This window comes from Argentina silus (genome assembly GCF_951799395.1).
Source record: "Argentina silus genome assembly, chromosome: 5".
NCBI lineage: Eukaryota > Metazoa > Chordata > Actinopteri > Argentiniformes > Argentinidae > Argentina > Argentina silus.
Window position 1 is genome coordinate 1,392,973 of NC_139659.1, and position 21,955 is coordinate 1,414,927.

General features: G+C 43.8%; 4 protein-coding genes across 5 annotated transcripts in view; all 4 read right to left on the reverse strand.

Moving 5' to 3' along the window:
- Positions 1 to 3,515: 3,515 nt before the first annotated feature.
- LOC310804947 (tubulin alpha-4A chain-like) lies at positions 3,516 to 5,163 on the reverse strand (the record flags this gene model as incomplete). Its single annotated transcript, XM_083670402.1, has 3 exons — positions 4,941 to 5,163; positions 4,611 to 4,759; positions 3,516 to 4,490 (listed from the first exon to the last, which is right to left on the reverse strand). The coding sequence occupies exons 1-3, from the start codon at positions 5,122 to 5,124 to the stop codon at positions 3,516 to 3,518; spliced, it is 1,308 nt and encodes a 435-aa protein (XP_083526528.1). The 5' UTR covers positions 5,125 to 5,163.
- A 5,078-nt stretch (positions 5,164 to 10,241) lies between these two features.
- LOC310804946 (tubulin alpha-4A chain-like) lies at positions 10,242 to 11,847 on the reverse strand (the record flags this gene model as incomplete). Its single annotated transcript, XM_083670401.1, has 3 exons — positions 10,242 to 11,213; positions 11,334 to 11,482; positions 11,664 to 11,847. The coding sequence occupies 3 exons, from the start codon at positions 11,845 to 11,847 to the stop codon at positions 10,242 to 10,244; spliced, it is 1,305 nt and encodes a 434-aa protein (XP_083526527.1).
- A 5,737-nt stretch (positions 11,848 to 17,584) lies between these two features.
- LOC310804876 (tubulin alpha-4A chain-like) lies at positions 17,585 to 19,224 on the reverse strand (the record flags this gene model as incomplete). The annotated part of the gene is made up of 3 exons (XM_083670276.1): positions 19,002 to 19,224; positions 18,674 to 18,822; positions 17,585 to 18,553 (listed from the first exon to the last, which is right to left on the reverse strand). The coding sequence occupies exons 1-3, from the start codon at positions 19,183 to 19,185 to the stop codon at positions 17,585 to 17,587; spliced, it is 1,302 nt and encodes a 433-aa protein (XP_083526402.1). The 5' UTR covers positions 19,186 to 19,224.
- Positions 19,225 to 21,020: 1,796 nt separating this feature from the next.
- ptpn13 (protein tyrosine phosphatase non-receptor type 13) overlaps positions 21,021 to 21,955 on the reverse strand; it is a 54,839-nt gene continuing 53,904 nt past the window's right edge. For both annotated transcript variants that reach the window (XM_083670279.1, XM_083670278.1), the window contains exons 48-49: positions 21,839 to 21,901; positions 21,021 to 21,699 (exon numbers count right to left, since the gene is read on the reverse strand). In XM_083670279.1, coding sequence (XP_083526405.1) covers positions 21,622 to 21,699; positions 21,839 to 21,901 — 141 coding nt within the window. In that variant the 3' untranslated portion in view covers positions 21,021 to 21,621. The remainder of the gene's footprint in view (positions 21,700 to 21,838; positions 21,902 to 21,955) is intronic.

Genomic DNA, 21,955 nt, shown 5'->3' on the forward strand with positions numbered 1-21,955 from the left:
CTACTTTCACCCAGGCTCTGTGGCGCAATGGATAGCGCATTGGACTTCTAGGCTTCTCAGTGGTAGGGATTCAAAGGTTGTGGGTTCGAGTCCCACCAGAGTCGCTTGATTCTCTTTGCTTCTTAATACAGATGACCTCTGGCAGGGTTTGTTTTTTAACAGGCGAAACACTTTTGGACCTGCACAGATACTGTCTTTTTAAAGAAACATGACATGACCACAGGTTCCACTGAGATTTGAACTCAGATCGCAGGATTCAGAGTCCTGAGTGCTAACTATTACACCATGGAAACCTTGACTGCAAGAAAGTGATCCACTGAGCTCACCTATGAAGTCAAGGTAATCCGAAAGAATCCCTTTGGTCAGTGGAGGTATTTTTTTTCTCTTTTTAATTCTCGAAACAATATCTTTTTGAAATGTGTGGAATTTCAGGGTAAACAGCTCCTCGTTAGTGCAGCGTCATGCAGTGTTGTCAGTGCGTTTTGGCGCTGAATAAACAAGTGTACGAATTGTAATCCGTTTTGGGGAGAAAATAGGGCTGTTGTATCTTTAAGAGGCTGACTCGTGAGACTCATCGAAAATGAAATGCTGTTTAAAAATCAACAAAAGTGGAGCCCATAGGCCTCAGCATTTTGAAATAGATGCAGGTGCATTTCCTAGAATAGTATCTGCATTTGTGATGAAACGAATGGCTCGATTTCTTTCTCCTTTTTTTTCTTCAGAGAAGGCCATTTTAGAGTCTTAGCGGCTGATTGTCCAGGCGCAATTCTTGTGAAATATCAAATATACCCCAAGAATTGTGCATGGACATCTGTTGCTGGAGACTCACGTTCATCGATGCCTGCCAAACCAATATATATATATAAAAAAAAAAAAAAAAAAAACCGAATAGATAATTTTTTATTTTAAAATGTCCCAAGTAAGAAATCCACTATTTTAAACAGCTTTAATGTGCTTGGTTAGACGAGAACAGAGAATTGACGTGGTGGGCCAATAAAGTGGGGGAAAACCAATCTGCCTCATGTACTGTATGTTTCTTGGTGTATGTTTTGTAGGCCCAAGTCACCAATTGGTATTTACACTTTGTCGAAGATCTAATTAAATCGGTTTGTTCTAAACGGCAAATATCGATTGAAGGCATTGATATATCGAGTGTGTTGGTCAATTTGTACAATACATTTACTTGACCAGCACTCAGGCCTGCAGAGTGCTAGGTGCATGCATGGCATCGTTCAAATTAGCCTGTTCAGATGAAGACAGACAGGGTCCTCTATGACAGACGACCCTATAAACAAGAGAACTTAAAATGAGTAAAACAATGATTAAAAACATGGAAGTCTTTCCAGAGTCATGCTCCAAAATGATTTTGGGGCCCATGGGCCTAAGGCCTGTGAATTATGACTTGATATGCCTCGAGGAAACCTCACCAATACGAGTGAGCCAGTGACCACATCTGTTTGGTGTGAATTACGAAAACTTTCTCTCGAATTTTCGATGTTCAATTGGATAGGCTTGTGTAGGATATAATAATACTTATCAAACTCGGTCAAATTTGGCCTCGGAGCATACCTCTCACATGCTTGATTTGACATGTTTGACTGTGTAGTGTAGCTATTCACACGATGGCTGAGGGACCTACACGTGTTTTGATCACACACATATCCCTTATCAAAATGGACTATCGATAGTATCGATAGTAGCAAGATAGACATGAGCACGTAGCTCACATAGCTATTGTTAGACAGATATTGTTGCATCTTCTATTACAGTAAAATCTGTATTTATATATCAATAGGTTTGATTGGCAATCATGATCATCATCTGGCTGATAATGCAGACGTGTGTCATATAGAGCCAGAAGAGGATGGATAGAGTTGGTTTTCTTTAAGACGTTGGAAAGCAAAACACTTGGCCTGAATTTAGTTACGTAACACCTGAATCACGTGAGCAAGTTCTTGGCCTACTTTAGTGGTCAAACCATTTTGGGTTATTTTTCCCCAACACGATTTTAATCATTTTCATTATTATTATTATTATTATTATTATTATTATTATTATTATTATTATTATTAGTGGTAGTAATAATTGGAGGGAAATAAATCTGTTCTTAACACTGTATAAAATATTTGCATTAATCCATAATTTGGCCCTTGAAGTCTGCTAGACATGATTTTGCTTCTATAATTATTTTTCAGTTCGCTTACTGATTTTGCATAAATCACACACACACACACACACACATTACGTCTTTTATGGGGTGTGTGTATACACATTTATTTTTTAGGGATACAACCTCACACGAATGATCAAAACCCTCCAATCAAACAGCTCCTCGTTAGTATAGTGGAGAGTATCCCCGCCTGTCACGCGGGAGACCGGGGTTCGATTCCCCGACGGGGAGAATGGCTTCTTGTTCCTAGCATCTCATGGCCTGAAGAAGGATTTCGCTTATCTGCACAACGTCTCTTGCATTCCTTTCACTTCAGAGCACAAAAACAACAAACGTGTCAAATCTCCATCTTTTTTGGCAGTGTTTTTAAGAAACAGGCTGTTGCCAGAGGTTCCACTGAGATTTGAACTCGGATCACTGGATTCAAAGTCCAAAGTGCTAACCATTACACCATGGAACCTTGCTCGCCATTACAGAAACCCTCCAATCAGGCAAAACACTTTTGGACCTGCACAGATACTGTCTTTTTAAAGAAACTAGACATGTCCACAGGTTCCACTGAGATTTGAACTCAGATCGCAGGATTCAGAGTCCTGAGTGCTAACCATTACACCATGGAACCCTTGACTGCAAGAACGTGATCCACTGAGCTCACCAATGAAGTCAAGGTAATCCGAAAGAATCCCTTCGGTCAGTCGAGGTATTTTTTTTTCTCTTTTTAATTCTCGAAACAATATCTTTTTGAAATGTGTGGAATTTCAGGGTAAACAGCTCCTCGTTAGTGTAGTGGAGAGACCCTACAGCTGTGCATTTTGGCAAGTAATTTTGCTTGAAAAATGGTCTGTAATAAACTCTCAAACACTTTTTAAAAACTTGCTGAGCTGGAAAAGGAAATGCTCCCGGATTAGGGTTAGGGTGAACCCTGACATGGGTTGTGCGTGACCCAGGTAAAAAAAAATTACTGTGAAATGAGTGATACCTCAATAAACTAATTGTGTTTCCACCCCTTTGTAGTTGCTTTCTGCAAAGGATTTCCCCAGGCTTTCCAAACAAGGAAGGCCTAGTCTCTACAAGGTTAGATGCAGTCATGATAGTCTGGTTGTCATGTCAATACCTACATCTGTCTTGTACTACAGTACATGTCCATCCTCAAAACCTAGTAGCTATACAATCTTAAGTAAGCGTCATAGCTTTTTTTAAAGCAAACTTGGACAGATGCAACCAAACATTTGTATGCTTTGAATGGATGAACAAGTCAATGAAGTGCAAATGCTTTCAGATTTATTGAAGGTTTAGACAAGGGGTTGCTGAGAACAAGTTTAAATACTGAAGATGGGATACCAGTTTAATATTGTTCTTCCTCCTCCTCCTCATCACCGCCATCCAGCCCCACCTCCTCATAGTCCTTCTCCAGGGCGGCCATGTCTTCTCTGGCCTCAGAGAACTCTCCCTCCTCCATGCCCTCACCCACATACCAGTGTACAAAGGCCCTCTTGGCGTACATCAGGTCGAACTTGTGGTCCAGTCTTGCCCAAGCCTCCGCTATGGCAGTGGTGTTGCTCAACATGCACACAGCCCTCTGCACCTTGGCCAGGTCTCCCCCTGGCACCACTGTAGGTGGCTGGTAGTTGATGCCCACCTTGAACCCAGTGGGGCACCAGTCCACAAACTGGATGGAGCGGCGGTTCTTGATGGCAGCAATGGAGGCATTGACATCCTTGGGCACGACGTCACCGCGGTAGAGCAGGCAGCACGCCATGTACTTGCCCCGCCTGGGGTCGCACTTCACCATCTGGTTGGCTGGCTCAAAGCAGGCGTTGGTGATCTCAGGGACAGACAGCTGCTCATGGTAGGCCTTCTCTGCAGAGATGATGGGAGCATAAGTGACCAAGGGGAAGTGGATGCGGGGATAAGGCACCAGGTTAGTCTGGAATTCAGTCAGGTCTACGTTCAGCGCTCCATCAAAACGCAGGGAGGCGGTGATTGAGGAGACAATCTGGGCGATGAGGCGGTTGAGGTTTGCATAAGATGGCCGGTCCACTCCAAGGTTACGCTTGCAGATGTCAAAGATGGCCTCGTTGTCCACCATGAAGGCACAGTCAGAGTGCTCCAGGGTGGTGTGGGTGGTCAGGATGGAGTTGTAGGGCTCCACCACTGCTGTGGACACCTGGGGAGCTGGATAGATTGAGAACTCCAGCTTGGACTTCTTCCCATAATCCACAGACAGGCGCTCCATCAGCAGAGAAGCAAAGCCAGAGCCTGTCCCGCCACCAAAGCTACGGAAGATGAGGAACCCTTGGAGTCCAGAGCACTGGTCAGCCTGAACACAAGAGTCACACAAATGCTCAACATCGAGACTTACTTCCCTGCAGAGAAATGGCCAAAGAACACGGATTAGGAATAATGATACATGTAGTGCATCACTTTTGTAGAGCTTTACCATTTTACGTATTCTGTCCAGCACAGGGTCCACAACTTCCTTGCCGATGGTGTAATGGCCACGGGCGTAGTTGTTGGCAGCGTCCTCCTTGCCACTGATAAGCTGTTCAGGGTGATATAGCTGACGGTAGGGTCCATTCCGGATCTCATCTAGACAAGCAGTCACATTGACATGTATGCAGAAAATAAATCAAGACAACTAGTCATTGGAGTACCACACGAGAAATTAGGATTCACATGCTACCAACACATCAAGACTATGTATGTAATGCAGTCTCATTTCAGTACTACGAACCATCTACCAGTGTAGAGCAAGCTTGCACATCCTTACCAATAACTGTAGGCTCCAGATCAATGAAAGCAGCCCTGGGAACATACTTCCCACAACCAGTCTCACTAAAGAAGGTTCCAAATGATGAGTCAGCCAGTGCAACAGCACCAGAGTCCGGCAGGATCGTCCCATTTGGCTGGATACCATGCTCCAGGCAATACAACTCCCAACATGCATTGCCCATCTGGACGCCTGCTTGGCCGATGTGCACTGAGATGCACTCCCTCTGTTAAGAAAAACCCTTAATCTTAGACTAACAAGTCAAACCATTGTCATACCGTACCAGCTACCATTTATCCAACGTGTGTACCAACAGAATGAAGTCAGTGATAGGAAAGGTGGGGCTCACCATGCCAAACTGAACTAATTGAAGACGACCCAAATACTGTGTTAGTGTGCAAGCAGAACTTGCTAGAAATGCACCTTACATTTCAAACAAAGATTAATCAGTTCAAGGAGGTATGCTTACCATAGTTCAGCAGTTGGGAATGGTCGTTCGTCTTTGAAATGAGTGCTTGATAAACAAAACCCTAAAACAGTTTCACAAATATGCCACGTAAATCACATGAGGTCAACACACATTTTTACAATAACTCAGTTGTGTTAGTGACAGCTGCATGGCCTACTTGCTTTTCTTACTCCACAACACAGACATTCTTGATTACTCACCGTGAACACAATGCCTTCTGGGTAAATCATGCTGATTATATAGGGTCCTCACCTGCCCTCAATGCTGCAGTAGGCGTGGCATTCAATTTAACTTCATTTAAAGGAATATTTTGTTTCATGATGATTTCCTGGGTTCAAATGTTCCATTACAGACGATTGTGATTCTGAGACCAGATGAGCGCTGAGCAAATTGCACATTACTTTGTATATGGTTACAATTGATTCTTGATTCTGTTTACTTCTTAATACAGATGACCTCTGGCAGGGTTTATTTTGAAACAGCCTTCTCATCTTCTTTCCTTTTGCTGCAGAGATTACATTTCTACTTTCACTCAGGCTCTGTGGCGCAATGGATAGAGCATTGGGCTTCTAGGCTTTTCAGTGGTAGGGATTCAAAGGTTGTGGGGTCGAGTCCCACCAGAGTCGCTTGATTCTGTTTGCTTCTTAATACAGATGACCTCTGGCAGGGTTTATTTTGAAACAGCCTTCTCATCTTCTTTCCTTTTGCTGCCGTTGTTCTAAAAAAATGTTTTGCCATTGAGAGGCAACTTCTGCAGGTCTCTGTGGCGCAATTGGTTAGCGCGTTCGGCTGTTAACCGGAAGGCTGGTGGTTCGAGCCCACCCAGGGACGTCCTGATTTTGATAGACTCTCCCCACTGTCATATCCTCTCTGGTTTGCCAGGATGGGCTTCCTCCATCGAATCTGATTTGGCTTTGCAAGTTTACTGACAAATGGGTAGTGAAGAGTTTTTGCAGGCGCTGTGGCTTAGTTGGTCAAAGTGCCTGTCTAGTAAACAGGAGATCCTGGGTTCGAATCCCAGCGGTGCCTTAGATTTCTGCTTGCACTCACAGCAAAATCCATGTTCAAGCTCTGCTTTATTATTTTTTTTAACAGTTTTAGACTTTTTGGTTACAGGGGAGAGATTACATTCCTACTTTCACCCAGGCTCTGTGGCGCAATGTATAGCGCATTGGACTTCTAGGCTTCTCAGTGGTAGGGATTCAAATGTTGTGGGTTCGAGTCCCACCAGAGTCGCTTGATTCTGTTTGCTTCTTAATACAGATGACCTCTGGCAGGGTTTGTTTTGAAACAGGCGAAACACTTTTGGACCTGCACAAATACTGTCTTTTTAAAGAAACATGACATGTCCACAGGTTCCACTGAGATTTGAACTCAGATCGCAGGATTCAGAGTCCTGAGTGCTAACTATTACACCATGGAAACCTTGACTGCAAGAACGTGATCCACTGGGCTCACCTATGAAGTCAAGGTAATCCGAAAGAATCCCTTCGGTCAGTCGAGGTATTTTTTTTTCTCTTTTTAATTCTAGAAACAATATCTTTTTGAAATGTGTGGAATTTCAGAGTAAACAGCTCCTCGTTAGTGCAGCGTCATGCAGTGTTGTCAGTGCGTTTTGGCGCTGAATAAACAAGTGTACGAATTGTAATCCGTTTTGGGGAGAAAATAGGGCTGTTGTATTTTTAAGAGGCTGTCCCTCGCTCGCAGCTACTGGCTTGTATGCTATAGAAGACAGTGCAGATTCATTACTTTTACAGCACAATGGACATTTATCACCCCGTGGTGTTATTCAAATTCAGTACCAAGCGAAGACCATCCCCACTCCCTCTCTCCGTCGGTCGCGGCAACACCGTATTGTTAGACGAGCTCCAGAAAAGCCACGGAGAGGAGCAGGCTAGCCAGAGCCTTTCCATGAGAAGCGTCCCATCAAGTCAAGCCTTGGCTCTGCGACCTGCTCTCTCAGCATCTCTCCACTCCTCTTTCCATCTTGCTGGGAGCATGTGAGTGAGGATACGGCACACGTCGTGGGAACGGAGAGGAGAACAGCGCAGGACTGAACGATTTTCTCTCGGTTTCCTCTCTTCTCTCTATCGCCAGGGGGAAAGAAACATTTCCAGAATCAGCGTTCTATTTTTTTTAAAATGTTTTCTTCTTTTTTTTTTTTAAAGAGAACATTTTGCATTTGACGATGGAATCAGTTTGCAGCCGTTGTGTTTTCGAGATGACCATAACAATGATGACAGGATGTGGAAACTACATGAATGTGGTCGTTACAGGTGCATCCATGGCGAAATGTTTTCTCGAATCCAGGTCGGACTTTGAAGGGAGCCTGGTTACGTTTTGAAAACTACTTTACATGACCTTGTATATGATTCATTAAGAATACACAACATGTCACCAGCAATGTTGGGCTGTACGCACTGCTGAAGAGTGGTTTTACCTTATACCTTTTTTTAATCGTTCTAGAAGTAGATTTGTGAGAAGATAATGTAGATCAAACAACCTGTAAGCACATGTTCCAGGCTTGTTTTGAATTGTGATCGACTGCAAGACTGTGTAGGCCCAACCATGTAGGCTACCACAACATATAGACGTGTGGTCTTTCGTATGGGAATTTGAAGACGTTGGAAATGAATTAAACATAAGTGATATTGTGATATCTTGTCAAGGTTATGAGAAACCCTCCAATCAGGCAAAACACTTTTGGACCTGCACAGATACTGTCTTTTTAAAGAAACATGACATGTCCACAGGTTCCACTGAGATTTGAACTCAGATCGCAGGATTCAGAGTCCTGAGTGCTAACCATTACACCATGGAACCCTTGACTGCAAGAACATGATCAACTGAGCTCACCGATGAAGTCAAGGTAATCCGAAAGAATCCCTTCGGTCAATGGAGGTAATTTTTTTTCTCTTTTTAATTCTCGAAACACTATCTTTTTGAAATGTGTGGAATTTCAGGGTAAACAGCTCCTCGTTAGTATAGTGGAGAGTATCCCCGCCTGTCACGCGGGAGACCGGGGTTCGATTCCCCGACGGGGAGAATGGCTTCTTGTTCCTAGCATCTCATGGCCTGAAGAAGGATTTTGCTTATCTGCACAACGTCTCTTGCATTCCTTTCACTTCAGAGCACAAAAACAACAAACGTGTCTTTGTCGTGTTGAATCTCCATGTTTTTTGGCAGTGTTTTTAAGAAACAGGCTGTTGCCAGAGGTTCCACCTAGATTTGAACTCGGATCACTGGATTCAAAGTCCCAAAGTGCTAACCATTAGACCATGGAACCTTGCTCACCGTTACAGAATGGAACCCTTCACTGGATGGAGTTGGTCCTGTGGCAATGGATACCTTGTCAAGGTTATGAGAAACCCTCCAATCAGGCAGAACACTTTTGGACCTGCACAGATACTTTTTAAAGAAACATGACATGTCCACAGGTTCCACTGAGATTTGAACTCAGATCGCAGGATTCAGAGTCCTGAGTGCTAACCATTACACCATGGAACCCTTGACTGCAAGAATAGTCAAGGTAATCCGAAAGAATCCCTTCGGTCAATGGAGGTAATTTTTTTTCTCTTTTAATTCTAGAAACAATATCTTTTTGAAATGTGTGGAAATGAGTAAAAAATTACTGTAGCCTGGTTAAAGCCCTGGTAAAGCTTTCATGGGCTAGAAAAACTAAATCAGATACAACTTAGTAAGATTTGTCTGGTAACTTGCATGGTGCAACTTGCAATGCTTTGTTAGAATGCATCTTTTTTAACATGGTGGTGTGTTGGACATAGTCAGGTCTTTTTGGTTTAAGTGCACAAATTGACACTCAATCATCAATAGAATTTTCACATTTCATAGATAAAGGAAAGGTTTACATTACCACACAGACTAATCACATTATCGGGGAAAAACCAATTCCAAGTAGGAATTTAAAAAGAAAAAAAGAAAAAAGAAAAGTGCCCAGTCTGCTGGGGGCTGCAGGTGAAGTACCGGGCCGAGTAGGCCGGGTTCTGGGCCACGATGGGCGGCCCGGCGGCTGTGGCCGGGTGCATCATGGTAGCTGTGGCCTGGGGGTGGTCATGCTCTGACCTCTGCTGGGGCATGTTGGGTATTGCAGGAGACGGTGGGACACAACAGCCGTTCAGAACACACACTTCTGTAAGAGGACAGAGATACAGGTGTGCTTGGCTCTGATGTGTTCAAGGTTGAATCGATCTTAACGTGTAAGGATAACCTCCTGGTCACATTTCAATCTAAATACTTTTTTTATTTAGCCTCATCTAAGATGAAAGCCTTCCTATAACGTAGTCTTATGTAGTCATACCTCCAAATCTGTTCTCACCTCTTTTGGAGGACTTCATACGAGCTATGCTGGCCTGAACTGGAGTGATGGGAGGGGAAACAAACAAAACACAGGTACGCTTCACCCAAACAAGGTGTTTGATTTGAAATGAGTGATGCCTCATTAAACTAATTGTGTTTACACCCCTTTGTAGTTGCTTTCTGCAAAGGATTTCCCCAGGCTTTCCAAACAAGGAAGGCCTAGTCTCTACAAGGTTAGATGCACCCTACTTGCAGTCATGATAGTCTGGTTGTCATGTCAATACCTACATCTGTCTTGTACTACAGTACATGTCCATCCTCAAAACCTAGTAGCTATACAATCTTAAGTAAGCGTCATAGCTTTTTTTAAAGCAAACTTGGACAGATGCAACCAAACATTTGTATGCTTTGAATGGATGAACAAGTCAATGAAGTGCAAATGCTTTCAGATTTATTGAAGGTTTAGACAAGGGGTTGCTGAGAACAAGTTTAAATACTGAAGATGGGATACCAGTTTAATATTCTTCCTCCTCCTCCTCATCACCGCCATCCAGCCCCACCTCCTCATAGTCCTTCTCCAGGGCGGCCATGTCTTCTCTGGCCTCAGAGAACTCTCCCTCCTCCATGCCCTCACCCACATACCAGTGTACAAAGGCCCTCTTGGCGTACATCAGGTCGAACTTGTGGTCCAGTCTTGCCCAAGCCTCCGCTATGGCAGTGGTGTTGCTCAACATGCACACAGCCCTCTGCACCTTGGCCAGGTCTCCCCCTGGCACCACTGTAGGTGGCTGGTAGTTGATGCCCACCTTGAACCCAGTGGGGCACCAGTCCACAAACTGGATGGAGCGGCGGTTCTTGATGGCAGCGATGGAGGCATTGACATCCTTGGGCACGACATCACCGCGGTAGAGCAGGCAGCACGCCATGTACTTGCCCCGCCTGGGGTCGCACTTCACCATCTGGTTGGCTGGCTCAAAGCAGGCGTTGGTGATCTCAGGGACAGACAGCTGCTCATGGTAGGCCTTCTCTGCAGAGATGATGGGAGCATAAGTGACCAAGGGGAAGTGGATGCGGGGATAAGGCACCAGGTTAGTCTGGAATTCAGTCAGGTCTACGTTCAGCGCTCCATCAAAACGCAGGGAGGCGGTGATTGAGGAGACAATCTGGGCGATGAGGCGGTTGAGGTTTGCATAAGATGGCCGGTCCACTCCAAGGTTACGCTTGCAGATGTCAAAGATGGCCTCGTTGTCCACCATGAAGGCACAGTCAGAGTGCTCCAGGGTGGTGTGGGTGGTCAGGATGGAGTTGTAGGGCTCCACCACTGCTGTGGACACCTGGGGAGCTGGATAGATTGAGAACTCCAGCTTGGACTTCTTCCCATAATCCACAGACAGGCGCTCCATCAGCAGAGAAGCAAAGCCAGAGCCTGTCCCGCCACCAAAGCTACGGAAGATGAGGAACCCTTGGAGTCCAGAGCACTGGTCAGCCTGAACACAAGAGTCACACAAATGCTCAACATCGAGACTTACTTCCCTGCAGAGAAATGGCCAAAGAACACGGATTAGGAATAATGATACATGTAGTGCATCACTTTTGTAGAGCTTTACCATTTTACGTATTCTGTCCAGCACAGGGTCCACAACTTCCTTGCCGATGGTGTAATGGCCACGGGCGTAGTTGTTGGCAGCGTCCTCCTTGCCACTGATAAGCTGTTCAGGGTGATATAGCTGACGGTAGGGTCCATTCCGGATCTCATCTAGACAAGCAGTCACATTGACATGTATGCAGAAAATAAATCAAGACAACTAGTCATTGGAGTACCACACGAGAAATTAGGATTCACATGCTACCAACACATCAAGACTATGTATGTAATGCAGTCTCATTTCAGTACTATGAACCATCTACCAGTGTAGAGAAAGCTTGCACATCCTTACCAACAACTGTAGGCTCCAGATCAATGAAAGCAGCCCTGGGAACATACTTCCCACAACCAGTCTCACTGAAGAAGGTTCCAAATGATGAGTCAGCCGGTGCAACAGCACCAGAGTCCGGCAGGATCGTCCCATTTGGCTGGATACCATGCTCCAGGCAATACAACTCCCAACATGCATTGCCCATCTGGACGCCTGCTTGGCCGATGTGCACTGAGATGCACTCCCTCTGTTAAGAAAAACCCTTAATCTTAGACTAACAAGTCAAACCATTGTCATACCGTACCAGCTACCATTTATCCAACGTGTGTACCAACAGAATGAAGTCAGTGATAGGAAAGGTGGGGCTCACCATGCCAAACTGAACTAATTGAAGACGACCCAAATACTGTGTTAGTGTGCAAGCAGAACTTGCTAGAAATGCACCTTACATTTCAAACAAAGATTAATCAGTTCAAGGAGGTATGCTTACCATAGTTCAGCAGTTGGGAATGGTCGTTCGTCTTTGAAATGAGTGCTTGATAAACAAAACCCTAAAACAGTTTCACAAATATGCCACGTAAATCACATGAGGTCAACACACATTTTTACAATAACTCAGTTGTGTTAGTGACAGCTGCATGGCCTACTTGCTTTTCTTACTCCACAACACAGACATTCTTGATTACTCACCGTGAACACAATGCCTTCTGGCTAAATCATGCTGATTATATAGGGTCCTCACCTGCCCTCAATGCTGCAGTAGGCGTGGCATTCAATTGAACTTCATTTAAAGGAATATTTTGTTTCATGTTGATTTCCTGGGTTCAAATGTTCCATTACAGACGATTGTGATTCTGAGACCAGATGAGCACTGAGCAAATTGCACATTACTTTGTATATGGTTACAATTGATTCTTGATTCTGTTTACTTCTTAATACAGATGACCTCTGGCAGGGTTTATTTTGAAACAGCCTTCTCATCTTCTTTCCTTTTGCTGCAGAGATTACATTTCTACTTTCACTCAGGCTCTGTGGCGCAATGGATAGAGCATTGGGCTTCTAGGCTTCTCAGTGGTAGGGATTCAAAGGTTGTGGGTTCGAGTCCCACCAGAGTCGCTTGATTCTGTTTACTTCTTAATACAGATGACCTCTGGCAGGGTTTATTTTGAAACAGCCTTCTCCTCTTCTTTCCTTTTGCTGCCGTTGTTCTAAAAAAATGTTTTGCCATTGAGAGGCAACTTCTGCAGGTCTCTGTGGCGCAATTGGTTAGCGCGTTCGGCTGTTAACCGGAAGGCTGGTGGTTCGAGCCCACCCAGGGACGTCCTGATTTTGATAGACTCTCCCCACTGTCATATCCTCTCTGGTTTGCCAGGATGGGCTTCCTCCATCGAATCTGATTTGGCTTTGCAAGTTTACTGACAAATGGATAGTGAAGAGTCTTTGCAGGCGCTGTGGCTTAGTTGGTCAAAGTGCCTGTCTAGTAAACAGGAGATCCTGGGTTCGAATCCCAGCGGTGCCTTATATTTCTGCTTGCACTCACAGCAAAATCCATGTTCAAGCTCTGCTTTATTATTTATTTTTTTAACAGTTTTAGACTTTTTGGTTACAGGGGAGAGATTACATTTCTACTTTCACCCAGGCTCTGTGGCGCAATGGATAGCGCATTGGACTTCTAGGCTTCTCAGTGGTAGGGATTCAAAGGTTGTGGGTTCGAGTCCCACCAGAGTCGCTTGATTCTGTTTGCTTCTTAATACAGATGGCCTCTGGCAGGGTTTGTTTTGAAACAGCCTTCTCGTCTAGGCAAAACACTTTTAGAGTCTTAGCGGCTGATTGTCCAAACGCAATTCTTGTGAAATATCAAACATACCCCAAGAATTGTGCATGGACATCTGTTGCTGGAGACTCACGTTCATCGATGCCTGCCAAACCAATATATATATATAAAAAAATATATATATAAACTGAATAGATAGAATTGACGTGGTGGGCCAATAAAGTGGGGGAAAACTAATCTGCCTCATGTACTGTATGTTTCTTGGTGTATGTTTTGTAGGCCCAAGTCACCAATTGGTATTTACACTTTGTCGAAGATCTAATTAAATCGGTTTGTTCTAAACGGCAAATATCGATTGAAGGCATTGATATATCGAGTGTGTTGGTCAATTTGTACAACACATTTACTTGACCAGCACTCAGGCCTGCAGAGTGCTAGGTGCATGCATGGCATCGTTCAAATTAGCCTGTTCAGATGAAGACAGACAGGGTCCTCTATGACAGACGACCCTATAAACAAGAGAACTTAAAATGAGTAAAACAATGATTAAAAACATGGAAGTCTTTCCAGAGTCATGCTCCAAAATGATTTTGGGGCCCATGGGCCTAAGGCCTGTGAATTTTGACTTGATATGCCACATCTGACCACATCTGTTTGGTGTGAATTACGAAAACTTTTTCTCGAATTTTCGATGTTCAATTGGATAGGCTTGTGTAGGATATAATAATACTTATCAAACTCGGTAAAATTTGGCCTCGGAGCATACCTCTCACATGCTTGATTTGACATGTTTGACTGTGTAGCTTAGCTATTCACACGATGGCTGAGGGACCTACACGTGTTTTGATCACACACATATCCCTTATCAAAATGGACTATCGATAGTATCGATAGTAGCAAGATAGACATGAGCACGTAGCTCACATAGCTATTGTTAGACAGATATTGTTGCATCTTCTATTACAGTAAAATCTGTATTTATATATCAATAGGTTTGATTGGCAATCATGATCATCATCTGGCTGATAATGCAGACGTGTGTCATATAGAGCCAGAAGAGATGGATAGAGTTGGTTTTCTTTAAGACGTTGGAAAGCAAAACACTTGGCCTGAATTTAGTTACGTAACACCTGAATCACGTGAGCAAGTTCTTGGCCTACTTTAGTGGTCAAACCATTTTGGGTTATTTTTCCCCAACACGATTTTAATCATTTTCATTATTATTATTATTATTATTATTATTATTATTATTATTAGTGGTAGTAATAATTGGAGGGAAATAAATCTGTTCTTAAGACTGTATAAAATATTTGCATTAATCCATAATTTGGCCCTTGATGTCTGTTAGACATGATTTTGCTTCTATAATTATTTTTCAGTTAGCTTACTGATTTTGCATAAATCACACACACACACACACACACACACATTACGTCTTTTATGGGTTGTGTGTGTGTGTGTATACACATTTATTTTTTAGGGATACAACCTCACACGAATGATCAAAACCCTCCAATCAAACAGCTCCTCGTTAGTATAGTGGAGAGTATCCCCGCCTGTCACGCGGGAGACCGGGGTTCGATTCCCCGACGGGGAGAATGGCTTCTTGTTCCTAGCATCCCATGGCCTGAAAAAGGATTTCGCTTACCTGCACAACATTCCTTTCACTTCAGAGCACAAAAACAACAAACGTGTCTTTGTCGTGTTGAATCTCCATGTTTTTTAGCAGTGTTTTTAAGAAACAGGCTGTTGCCAGAGGTGCCATTGGATGGAGTTGGTCCTGTAGCGATGGATACCTTGTCAAGGTTATGAGAAACCCTCCAATCAGGCAAAACACTTTTGGACCTGCACAGATACTGTCTTTTTAAAGAAACATGACATGTCCACAGGTTCCACTGAGATTTCAACTCAGATCGCAGTATTCAGAGTCCTGAGTGCTAACCATTACACCATGGAACCCTTGACTGCAAGAACGTGATCCACTGAGCTCACCTATGAAGTCAAGGTAATCCGAAAGAATCCCTTCGGTCAGTCAAGGTATTTTTTTTTCTCTTTTTAATTCTCGAAACAATATCTTTTTGAAATGTGTGGAATTTCAGGGTAAACAGCTCCTCGTTAGTATAGTGGAGAGTATCCCCGCCTGTCACGCGGGAGACCGGGGTTCGATTCCCCGACGGGGAGAATGGCTTCTTGTTCCTAGCATCTCATGGCCTGAAGAAGGATTTCGCTTACCTGCACAACGTCTCTTGCATTCCTTTCACTTCAGAGCACAAAAACAACAAACGTGTCAAATCTCCATGTTTTTTGGCAGTGTTTTTAAGAAACAGGCTGTTGCCAGAGGTTCCACCTAGATTTGAACTCGGATCAATGGATTCAAAGTCCAAAGTGCTAACCATTACACCATGGAACCTTGCTCACCGTTACAGAATGGAACCCTTCATTGGATGGAGTTGGTCCTGTAGCGATGGATACCTTGTCAAGGTTATGAGAAACCCTCCAATCAGGCAAAACACTTTTGGACCTGCACAGATACTGTCTTTTTAAAGAGCCATGACATGTCCACAGGTTCCACTGAGATTTGAACTCAGATCGCAGGATTCAGAGTCCTGAGTGCTAACCATTACACCATGGAACCCTTGACTGCAAGAACGTGATCCACTGAGCTCACCTATGAAGTCAAGGTAATCCGAAAGAATCCCTTCGGTCAGTCGAGGTATTTTATTTTCTCTTTTTAATTCTCGAAACAATATCTTTTTGAAATGTGTGGAATTTCAGGGTAAACAGCTCCTCGTTAGTGTAGTGGAGAGACCCTACAGCTGTGCATTTTGGCAAGTAATTTTGCTTGAAAAATGATGTCTGTAATAAACTCTCAAACACTTTTTAAAAACTTGCTGAGCTGGAAAAGGAAATGCTCCCGGATTAGGGTTAGGGTGAACCCTGACATGGGTTGTGTGTGACCCAGGTAAAAAAAATACTGTAGCCTGGTTAAAGCCCTGGTAAAGCTTTCATGGGCTAGAAAAACTAAATCAGATACAACTTAGTAAGATTTGTCTGGTAACTTGCATGGTGCAACTTGCAATGCTTTGTTAGAATGCATCTTTTTTAACATGGTGGTGTGTTGGACATAGTCAGGTCTTTTTGGTTTAAGTGCACAAATTGACACTCAATCATTGATAGAATTTTCACATTTCATAGATAAAGGAAAGGTTTACATTACCACACAGACTAATCACATTATCGGGGAAAAACCTATTCCAAGTAGGAATTAAAAAAGAAAAAAGAAAAGTGCCCAGTCTGCTGGGGGCTGCAGGTGAAGTACCGGGCCGAGTAGGCCGGGTTCTGGGCCACGATGGGCGGCCCGGCGGCTGTGGCCGGGTGCATCATGGTAGCTGTGGCCTGGGGGTGGTCATGCTCTGACCTCTGCTGGGGCATGTTGGGTATTGCAGGAGACGGTGGGACACAACAGCCATTCAGAACACACACTTCTGTAAGAGGACAGAGATACAGGTGTGCTTGGCTCTGATGTGTTTAAGGTTGAATCGATCTTAACGTGTAAGGATAACCTCCTGGTCACATTTCAATCTAAATACTTTTTTTTATTTAGCCTCATCTAAGATGAAAGCCTTCCTGTATCGTAGTCTTATGTAGTCATACCTCCAAATCTGTTCTCACCTCTTTTGGAGGACTTCATATGAGCTATGCTTGCCTGAACTGGAGTGATGGGAGGGGAAACAAACAAAACACAGGTACGCTTCACCCAAGCAAGGTGTTTGATTTGAAATAAGCGATGCCTCATTAAACTAATTGTGTTTCCACCCCTTTGTAGTTGCTTTCTGCAGAGGATTTCCCCAGGCTTTCCAAACAAGGAAGGCCTAGTGTCTACGAGGTTAGATTCACCCTACTTGCAGTCATGATAGTCTGGTTGTCATGTCAATACCTACATCTGTCTTGTACTACAGTACATGTCCATCCTCAAAACCTAATAGCTATACATTCTTAAGTAAGCGTCATAGCTTTTTTTAAAGCAAACTTGGACAGATGCAACCAAACATTTGTATGCTTTGAATGGATGAACAAGTCAATGAAGTGCAAATGCTTTCAGATTTATTTAAGGTTTAGACAAGGGGTTGCTGAGAACAAGTTTAAATACTGAAGATGGGATACCAGTTTAATATTCTTCTTCCTCCTCATCACCGCCATCCAGCCCCACCTCCTCATAGTCCTTCTCCAGGGCGGCCATGTCTTCTCTGGCCTCAGAGAACTCTCCCTCCTCCATGCCCTCACCCACATACCAGTGTACAAAGGCCCTCTTGGCGTACATCAGGTCGAACTTGTGGTCCAGTCTTGCCCAAGCCTCCGCTATGGCAGTGGTGTTGCTCAACATGCACACAGCCCTCTGCACCTTGGCCAGGTCTCCCCCTGGCACCACTGTAGGTGGCTGGTAGTTGATGCCCACCTTGAACCCAGTGGGGCACCAGTCCACAAACTGGATGGAGCGGCGGTTCTTGATGGCAGCGATGGAGGCATTGACATCCTTGGGCACGACGTCACCACGGTAGAGCAGGCAGCACGCCATGTACTTGCCCCGCCTGGGGTCGCACTTCACCATCTGGTTGACTGGCTCAAAGCAGGCGTTGGTGATCTCAGGGACAGACAGCTGCTCATGGTAGGCCTTCTCTGCAGAGATGATGGGAGCATAAGTGACCAAGGGGAAGTGGATGCGGGGATAAGGCACCAGGTTAGTCTGGAATTCAGTCAGGTCTACGTTCAGCGCTCCATCAAAACGCAGGGAGGCGGTGATTGAGGAGACAATCTGGGCGATGAGGCGGTTGAGGTTTGCATAAGATGGCCGGTCCACTCCAAGGTCACGCTTGCAGATGTCAAAGATGGCCTCGTTGTCCACCAAGAAGGCACAGTCAGAGTGCTCCAGGGTGGAGTGGGTGGTCAGGATGGAGTTGTAGGGCTCCACCACTGCTGTGGACACCTGGGGAGCTGGATAGATTGAGAACTCCAGCTTGGACTTCTTCCCATAATCCACAGACAGGCGCTCCATCAGCAGAGAAGCAAAGCCAGAGCCCGTCCCGCCACCAAAGCTACGGAAGATGAGGAACCCTTGGAGTCCAGAGCACTGGTCAGCCTGAACACAAGAGTCACACAAATGCTCAACATCGAGACTTACTTCCTTGCAGAGAAATGGCCAAAGAACACGGATTAGGAATAATGATACATGTAGTGCATGACTTTTGTAGAGCTTTACCATTTTACGTATTCTGTCCAGCACAGGGTCCACAACTTCCTTGCCGATGGTGTAATGGCCACGGGCGTAGTTGTTGGCAGCGTCCTCCTTGCCACTGATAAGCTGTTCAGGGTGATATAGCTGACGGTAGGGTCCATTCCGGATCTCATCTAGACAAGCAGTCACATTGACATGTATGCAGAAAATAAATCAAGACAACTACTCATTGGAGTACCACACGAGAAATTAGGATTCACATGCTACCAACACAGAGACTACGTATGTAATGCAGTCTCATTTCAGTACTATGAACCATCTACCAGTGTAGAGAAAGCTTGCACATCCTTACCAACAACTGTAGGCTCCAGATCAATGAAAGCAGACCTGGGAACATACTTCCCACAACCAGTCTCACTGAAGAAGGTCCCAAATGTTGAGTCAACCAGTGCAACAGCACCAGAGTCCGGCAGGATCGTCCCATTTGGCTGGATACCATGCTCCAGGCAATACAACTCCCAACATGCATTGCCCATCTGGACGCCTGCTTGGCCGATGTGCACTGAGATGCACTCCCTCTGTTAAGAAAAACCCTTAATCTTAGACTAACAAGTCAAATCATTGTCATACCGTACCAGCTACCATTTATCCAACGTGTGTACCAACAGAATGAAGTCAGTGATAGGAAAGGTGGGGCTCACCATGCCAAACTGAACTAATTGAAGACGACCCAAATACTGTGTTAGTGTGCAAGCAGAACTTCAGAAGTGCTAGAAATGCACCTTACATTTCAAACAAAGATGAATCAGTTCAAGGAAGTATGCTTACCATAGTTCAGCAGTTGGGAATGGTCGTTCGTCTTTGAAATGAGTGCTTGATAAACAAAACCCTAAAACAGTTTCACAAATATGCCACGTAAATCACATGAGGTCAACACACATTTTTACAATAACTCAGTTGTGTTAGTGACAGCTGCATGGCCTACTTGCTTTTCTTACTCCACAACACAGACATTCTTGATTACTCACCATGAACACAATGCCTTCTGGGTAAATCATGCTGATTATATAGGGTCCTCACCTGCCCTCAATGCTGCAGTAGGCGTGGCATTCAATTTAACTTCATTTAAAGGAATATTTTGTTTCATGATGATTTCCTGGGTTCAAATGTTCCATTACAGACGATTGTGATTCTGAGACCAGATGAGCGCTGAGCAAATTGCACATTACTTTGTATATGGTTACAATTGATTCTTGCTGTTACTCTTTCAATTTAAGAAATGAGTTATTCCAATTTCCAATAATCCTTTTAGTGTCTCTAACCCAATGACGCTTCACATGCGAAACATATCTCATAGAATGAATCTCATGTAATTCCATTTCATTTCATTGTACTATGAACCATTTGTGGCAGCAGACCATCACCAGTGACTCCAGATTAATAGCTCTAACCATATTCAGGGATGGAATTTTGATTCTGGCCAGTTTGTCTAATGGACAGGCGTTGCTACTAGCCCGGCTAAGATGTTACTCGCCCAGTTTACGTAGTTGTATCAGCGAGCGCATACAGCTCTATATCTGCTCTGTGAGCGCACAGCAGATATAGACCTATATTTGCATTCAAATGGGAAAGAGATTGAGAATATGTCAAGAGTCAGAGGAAGGCATCAAAAATGTATAGACAAAGCTCTCTTTCTTTGATAATTTATGAAGATACATACTCATTTATTTCACTAGTACAGAGTACAATGTTCCAGGAACATATATATATACGCCATTTTGCTGACACTTTTATCCAAAGCGACTTACATTACAGTGAGTGCATACATTTCAGTATATATGGTCCTAGCGGGAATCAAACCCAGAACCTAAGCGTTGTTAGCGCCACGCTCTACCAACTGAGCCACAGAGGACCACAACGTTTTACAATGTTTAAATTAGGTTGTAACAACACAGTATTTACAAGAAGACCACCACATCACATGTATAGCTGTTTGGCGAACTTCAGTGATTTGTACATGTATTCAAATGCTCAACGACTTCACCTTGAAAGTCAAATTTCTGCTCTGGGGTCGGGCTAGTTGTAGCTACTGGGCTGGCCTCTGGCGACAGTGTTCATGACGACGTAGCTAGCTAGTTGATTGACATGTGAGTCGACCATTAGCCCCGCTCCTGCGGCGGCCAGCAAATGCACATGAGTTTAGTTTGGTTGTCAAGGGAACGTTTTTACTCACCTCACCTCTCCTCCGGGGAGCGGGCGAGCTTAATTTCCATCCCTGACTCATTAATACAAATATTAAATAAAATGATCAAATACATCTTGACAATTATGTAGCAGTAAAAGCATCTGCATTGAAATAGACCCCCACAACAATGTTTGACACTTTTATTTACAAATTGCAAATGATCCTGTAACATTTTTAAAACATATCCACAATTTTCAAGAGATGAATATGTACACTTTAATTTCATTGATTACCACTGGCAGTCAGCAATTACGTAAGAATAGATTTACAATGCAAATACTGTCGTCGTATTCTGTCAAGGCAATTCCAGCATCAAAATAGCTTTAAAATACACATGTATGATTTTGTTCCACGTAAAATATGAATTCATTCATCACTTTCATAGTTCTCTCATAATAACCAAAGATTCTATAAAAAACATTTGCGTATTCTTGTAGATGACAAGACATAAAATCAACTGTTCTTATGTATGCATTAAAAGGGGTAGCAGCCAAAGAGGGAGACCTCAAGCGAACATAAAAACATATACATAGACTCCTGTAAGGACTTACATTCATGGAACAGAATGTTTTTAAGGCAATAATATATGAGCTGGAGCTGTGGATTTGCAAATCACAACAACCACTGCTTGCTTGTATCTTTAAAGGTGCTGTGTGAACTCTCCTCAGTATTTGTTCAGCTCTCACCAACAGGAAGGGGACTGTTGTTTCATGTGAGTTTCAGTTTGCTATCCTGAGATCTTCTCCTCCGCTTGAAGACATCTGAGCACGTATAAGATCACTTGATAGCAGAAAATGTATTGTTCCTGAGTGGGGAAAACATAGGAGAGAACATGTAATAGGCCTTAATTAACAGAGGATGGATGGGTTCTCTTTGTAGAGGATAGCAATAAAGCTGTACAGACATTGAGAATTGTATCAACTGTATTCAAATGATAAGCTTACCTCTGTTTGGACCATTCCTTGTCTCTGGAGCCTCATATTGCGTACCACATCTGAAATATCAAACTGAAATGCAAACAAATATGAAAAAAAATGGGTTAGGTGAAAGCACACTTCCTC